This window comes from Rosa chinensis, chromosome 3 (assembly GCF_002994745.2).
Source record: "Rosa chinensis cultivar Old Blush chromosome 3, RchiOBHm-V2, whole genome shotgun sequence".
In the NCBI taxonomy this organism is placed as follows: domain Eukaryota; kingdom Viridiplantae; phylum Streptophyta; class Magnoliopsida; order Rosales; family Rosaceae; genus Rosa; species Rosa chinensis.
The window spans coordinates 47826761-47833522 of record NC_037090.1 but is presented as its reverse complement, the minus strand read 5'-3'; the positions used below and the strand labels follow the sequence as shown (position 1 = coordinate 47833522).

The 6762-nt window shown below is 39.0% G+C and overlaps 1 protein-coding gene across 1 annotated transcript; it reads right to left on the bottom strand.

Annotated features, from left to right (window-relative positions):
- Positions 1 to 531: 531 nt before the first annotated feature.
- LOC112195406 (binding partner of ACD11 1) lies at positions 532 to 3948 on the bottom strand. Its single transcript, XM_024335839.2, has 8 exons — positions 3723 to 3948; positions 3538 to 3641; positions 3158 to 3233; positions 2878 to 2949; positions 2729 to 2794; positions 1990 to 2330; positions 1168 to 1291; positions 532 to 930 (listed from the first exon to the last, which is right to left on the bottom strand). Exons 1-8 carry the CDS (start codon positions 3735 to 3737, stop codon positions 913 to 915), a joined length of 816 nt encoding a protein of 271 aa, XP_024191607.1. The 5' UTR covers positions 3738 to 3948; the 3' UTR covers positions 532 to 912.
- Between the last annotated feature and the right edge of the window lie 2814 nt (positions 3949 to 6762).

Here is a 6762-nt window from a genome sequence, read left to right as displayed (position 1 = left end):
CCTAATGAATTTAGACCGCTTTGATTTGATTTTTATTTTTTTTTTGGGTCAGATTTCCCCACTCATAAGCAGGACTTTTCGCGTTAGGGACTTGATTGTTCCACTCTAATGATGAGCATGGCTGTACATTGACGTTAACAAAAAGCACCCCTAACAGTCTTCAAATTGAAGTATCCAAAATTTAGACCCTAGACTCATTGTTTTAAAAAGACTTGTTTGTAACGGATAGACTCACAGACGTTGCGCACTTGTTGGATCAATTTTTCCGTTGGTCAAGCAAAAGTTCAATGCTCTGGGTGGTCAAGCGAGAGTTCTTATGCTTTTCCCAACGCTATAGCAGTGTATGCTTTTCATGGTTACAAATAGCGTCAGTCAAAGCATGACAACGACAAAATTGAAGGCATATAAATCTTGATACAAAACCTATATGTCAATCAAATCTCATCCAAAACTAGCTGTACTGTCCAATGTTCTTATATAAATTACATAACTATTTAAGTAAAAACACCAGATAAATCCTTTATGCAAAGATAATGGCAATTTCGCACAATTTTGATTTCTTTTCACTCAATCAAATCGGCTTTTCTTAAAATATAAATGTTGTTCCACTCAACTGGTGTTACTACACAAAACTACCAATGCAGCCACAGGCACAATACCCTAGGAATTGAATGATACAACAAAAGGAGAGCGAAACAAATTAAAAAATTAAACTGAATGCAAAACTTGAGTGCACACATCAAACCATGAATCACAAAATAAGATTGCACAATCATCCCAATCTACAGCAAACCTGCAATCTATTTTCCAGGCCATGTCTCCCCAGATCAATAACTAGAGCAACATGGTTGTTGTATGTGTTTAAGAAAGAATGTCTATCAAGGTTACTTTCTGACACCTGGAACCCTTCACTTATGCAGCTATTGGATCCTGCATCAAAGGAGGAGAATGGCATTCATCCACAAGAAAAAATAACAAAATATAAATCCGCTTGACTACTGAATTAGATGAATGAAGAGTTCATTTTTTTGCATAAAACAAGCAATTAACAAATTCAATTGCTTAAAAAATAGCTCTCTGAAATTTGTAGCACAGTTGATTATTAGAGGGTGGATACACACATGTAACTTTGTTTTGCATAAAAAATACAGAGTGAAGCAAGCCTACCTTTGCAGTCAAGTTTGACACAGCCATATGGAACTTTTCTCTGGTTTTCGTACCTGCAGCCTGCCCTGCCTTTGCCACCTTGCTAAAAGCACCATTGAACCAAGCTGCTCCCGCAGTCACATACCTATCAGCACCAAATGAGAATTGTCAGCTAAAATTTGTTTCTTACATTCATCTAAATTAAGCTGGAGTAAGACAACTCTTGAGAGGTCATCAACTCTGCCTTTGTTTAACCACAAATTTCTTTATCATATCTTTTTATATCTACATTACTCTTTCTAGGGTAGATAACCCATATGAGCAGGGCACTACCTAGAAACACCAAACAGGTACAGGCATTATGATTTTAGGGTAGATAGAATATTATAATCGTCTTATACAACTATACATGTAACTCTAGTAGAAAAGAAAATCAAGTTGAAGAATCAACGAAAATAAACATCAAAGAACTAAAAGGGTACAGCCTTGTGAGCATGTAACGATGCTTGGGGTAAAGATCCTGCTATATGCATGTCCAAGATGTATACGCTAAAAGCGACCTTTATTTTTGAACTTTTTTTTCTGGGAGTACATTGATGTCTAAAGAATGTGGTATGGCTTCCTACTAAATAAACTACCAAGTGGCCTAGAAACCTCAGTATAAAATATCTCCAATGGATGCTCATGAAAATAGTCTACAAATAGATTCTTATACTGATTTACAAACAATGATGCACTATCAGCATTGTTTTTATGCAAGGTATGCAATAATTTACATGCTAATGAGCAGAAAACCCAAACCAAAATTGGAGGATCATATTTTCTTGGGCTCATATCACATACCTGCTTGTTTTGACAGCTGATCCAGTATCATTTAATTTTCTCTCTGCTGCAAATATTGCTGCCATTGTTTTATCTGAGACCTGAAGTCTTTGATCAACAGACTTCACTTTCTCGTTAACCACTGAAAGGCCTACTGTCAATTTCTCTGTGAGCCCCACTCTCTTGTCAAAGGAAGTTACTTTCTCAGATGCACTTGCTCTCAACCGATGCTTTTCATCAAATGCTTTAGCCTTGTTCACGGCATCTTGTCCAATTGCTGAACCTTTTGCAAACATACTAGACACTACATCTTGAGCTCTATTTACGTACACCCTTCCGTTGTTAGGAGAGCCATCTTTATCCTGTAAACAAAAACACACTACCCTAAGCCGGTTTTGCAATTTTAAAGGGAAATAGCGAGACAATTACTGAGCACCTAAAAGAAAAAAGTTGTCATAGTTTATTTAGGTATGTCCATCATCTCTGGGATCACTAACTGATATAATTCTAGGTAATTTATTGAACATAAAGATACGTGAATAGGAAAACATAATCAATTTCAATCATCCTTCTGTCACTGAAAAGCCCAAAGAAATAAACGGTCACATACACAAAGACCCTTGAATATCGTCAAAAGTTCTCTACACTTGTTTCCATTTCCAGGCAAAATCTCACATACAGTGAAAAAGTACTTAATTCCCTGTATAAGATTTGTTTTCAACAAGTTACAATTCTTAAATGTGGTGGTGTTATTAGCTACCTCAGCATTTGGTGAAACACTTTCAGCAGGGGCAGCACAATCAGCACCTTCCACCAATCTTACTTCCTGCATAAATTGCACTAATAAACTGCAAGTTTTGGCCAAAGGAAGGAAACAACAAATTGCAGACAACTTTCAAGGAAACCAACCGGCATCTCATTGATTGGCACATAATTTTCAACAGGAGATATAGTCACAATCTGATCAACCATTGTTGCTCCCTGCAATCCAAAACACAAGTTTTTTTTTTTTCAATATCTACAGCCAAACAGAAGAAGATGCATACTTATTTAAATTGACTCCCAAACACAAAATCAAAACCCCAGGGAAAAAAAAAAGTAACGACATAAACATTGTAATGAAGAGAATAGAATTATCAGGCAAGCCGACTTCAATTCCAAGAGAGAGGAAAGCAATTTGAGTACATACCGATAACAAGAGTGCGATTTCAAGAGCTTTGGCATCCTTGAAAGTAACAAATGCAGTCTTTGATTGTGCAGGATCACTGCACATTGCACATTGCACACAGAACCAACCAGTTCAATATCAAAATTACCAAAACCCAACCTACATTCACACTCGACAGTACAGCAAGACACATGATAAAATTTGAAGAATCAAGAAACTTGGAATTGGTAATATTAAACAAGTCAATTATTTATACATACATTCTGCTCTTTTGACTTTTTTTTTCCCTTTCCTTTGAAAACTACCGGCAAAAATAAGAAATAAAAATTCTTCTGGTTGGTCTTCATTGGCGGGCAAAAATATAAAATAAAAAACTAAAAATAAATAATAAAAAAAGGTACCGTTGGATCTGAATGCGTTCGATCTCTCCAGAAAAGGAGAAGAACTCGTGAATCTCTCTCTCGCTGGCTAGATCTGATAGTTGCTTTACTTGGACAGTTCTCGTCTGCCAAATTAATCGAAAAAAAAAAAAATCAAAAACTGTATAAATATAAATATAAAGAAAAAGTATGGGAAATTGAAAGACCTGGAGCTGCTGCATTATGACTGTGAGTGAGGGAGAGATTGAATATGTGAAGGAAGGAAGGAAGGAAGGAAGCGTGTTTGCGGTGGTGAGAGACAGCTTTGGGTTTGGATTTGGGTTGTAGTACTAGAGGAAGGCAGCAATACAGCTGGACTAGAATTGCCAGATAATTACTGATTACTCCTCTCCACCTCTTCCTGTCTCTTGTTCACTGCTCCGTGACATTAACTTAACAATCATAATCTCATAAATAAATAACCCTAGCCCACCATCCAGCCTCAAAGTCCTTAATTTCCCATTTTACCCTCCCTAAGCCGCTTGCCATATCAATCTCAACCTCTGTACTTGACCAATTTATACACCCGCCTGTTTTCTTGATGCTCATTCATAAACTTTTTTTTTTTTTTTTGCCACTTTTGTCCTGGTCAATTCTCTTTTGCTCTTTTTTGAGTTTTTTTCTTTTCATTCTAGGGAAGAGAATTGTAGCCCCTTCCTCTCCCTTCGCCTTTGCATCACGGTTCATTGATTCTAGTGTAATACATCAATTTTATACACTGAAATATAAGTTACAAATTTTTGTAACATTTTAGCAGCTAACTTCAATTAAGATGACCACTACCCGGAATTAATGAACAAATGCATAATGACTGAAAAATGAATTGTATATATTTGAACACAAAGCTCAAAATTTTCGGTTGATTTTTCTTCTAGCAATCTTCAATAACTTAGATTAAAGATACGTGATTGGAAAAGAATGAACTAGGTTTGAGCTGCAACCACCCTTCCCTTCCTGCCTCTCGCTCTTGGCATGTTAGACCAGCACGAAAGATATGTGATTGCCATCCGGCAAACTGGGTGTTCAACTAGGCTCCTCCACCCGCCCACCATTGCCAAAAGGGTATTTTATTTATTAAAATTTTTTTAAAAAAAAAAGTAACATAGAATTTTCAATTTCTACCAAAAAATAGTGTGTACTTAACAAATGGGGATGTGTATTTGACAAATAATAAAAAGTTTCAATACACTTTGGAAGTTTGGATCAATGTACTAGATTAATAACACTGGTATTGTGCTAAGTAGGTCAGAGTAACAAAAAAAATGCTCCGAAACTTGTTGGTAAGTGCGGCATAGGGTGGTAAAACATGGAAGATGTGGTTTGCTTGCCCCTCATTCCCCGCTTCGTCAATGGCTTCCAGCTTCCTCAAAGTGCATTGAATGTATGATGTCATGAACATTGAACCATGCTCCGTATCAACACAATTGACTGTGGTGCTCCAATCAGCAACATGTCACACATGGCAAGAAAGCGTTATCAGTGCGCTAATCACCCAAAGGAAATCTTCAACATCCGCTATGAGAGATCAGCTAAAATGATCAAATCTGGCTGGGAGCTAATACCTTTCTGCGAGGAGGAGGAACGAGGTGTGAACTCCCCCATGACCACCCATTCTTAATTGACACAATACTTGATAAGTGGTCAGTGGGAAGAGTGCTAGTAAATAGCGGATCTACCGTTAATGTCATCTTTAATGCCTGCTACAAGCAACTCGAGCGCAATAGAAAACTCTTAGAGCAAGTCCACCGGTTGCTTCTTGACCGGTCACCAGCTAGGAAAAGCTGAGGTGGTGACCATGGAGGAGAAAAACGCAGCTCCACCGATAGCTTCTTAACCGGGCAAAATCCTGACTTTCTTGACCGAAGCCAAGAAAAAGCCAAGGGATTGACATTTTTCTTGTCCAGCCAACCCATCTGCCAGCTCGGCCCAACCCTGAACGTGGGTGACGTCAGCACCAAAAAGCTTCACAATTTCTCGTCTAGAGATGCAATCGAGTAAGAAGCGAAGCCTAGAAAGCCGGAGAAGTCACCGGCAGTGAGGAACAACGGAGACAGAACGAACCCAGAAACACATTGATCAAAACTTGATCGAATTGAAAAACTAACTATACAGAAGTGTAGAGCATGACGAGTACTTGAATTTCCATACCACATGCAAGCAAATCGGAGACTGGAGTCGCCAGAAAACACCACAGAACCACCGGAGCAGTCGTTGCTTCTAGTCGTCAATTCTCCGTTTCCGTTCAGTGCATGCATGATCCAAGGGCAAGGGGTTGCTGGCGACGGCGAGACGAAGACGATGGTGTCCGCGCGCCGCCTTGGAGTGGCCGGAGGAGCGATTTCTGGTCGGGTTTCCTACCGAGTCGCGCTGCATCTCGGGTTAGAGAGCACCGAGCTCTCTCTCTCGAATTTTCCTGTCTCTTCCCACAGTTCACCACTCCAAATAGAATGTGTCCCATTAATGAATGACAGCTAGGATCAATCGGTGGGAAAAGGTGGATGGCTAGGATCGCGCCACCTGTTTCTCTTTCTTAAATTAATTTCCCAAAATTCCAAAAGTTCGGACAACCACGAAAAATAGCCTGGTGATCCGAATAATTCTCCGAAAATTTTCACGAACTTGTTGTGACGTGTACTTTATTATCCAACTCTTACATTAAGGATCTCATCTTGTGAAAATTTCTGAAAATATTCTCCAGCACTTTGACATTTGTCGAGATCATTAAAACACTTAATGAACAGTGAAAAATGAACATTAAAAATTGATGAACAGTGAATAGTGAACAGTCTTGACTGGTCAAGAAAAAAACATGTGGAAACCCATGTCCAGTGGCAGTGAACAGTAACTTGACTGGTCGACGCCTCGACTTTTCGACCTTGACATTTCTTGACTACGGGTGAACTTGCTCTTATAGGATCACAAGCCTTTGCTCAGTTTCTCTGGTGATGTCACGCAACCACTAGGGTCCAACTACATGTGTCTGTCAATTGGAACTAGCCCTTGCATGGTAGAGGTACACTCTCAATTTATCGTTGTAGACTGTTTCAGTTCCTACAATGCTATCATTGGGCGCCGAGCCCTCAACTAGTTGAAGTGTATCATCACCAGGTACATGCTTCTCATGAAATTCTCCACGACTAACAACACTAGTTGCGTGAGAGGAAGCCAGCAAATTGCATAAGAGTGCTACTCAATAACTGTGATGTG

Excerpts from the sequence above, each read along its gene's own strand:
- LOC112195406 (XM_024335839.2), bottom strand. Across the intron at positions 3,234-3,537 it reads GAACGCATTCAGATCCAACG|TGATCCTGCACAATCAAAGA; the intron begins GTACCTTTTTTT and ends TGCAATGTGCAG. Across the intron at positions 2,795-2,877 it reads TGCCAATCAATGAGATGCCG|GAAGTAAGATTGGTGGAAGG; the intron begins GTTGGTTTCCTT and ends CAATTTATGCAG.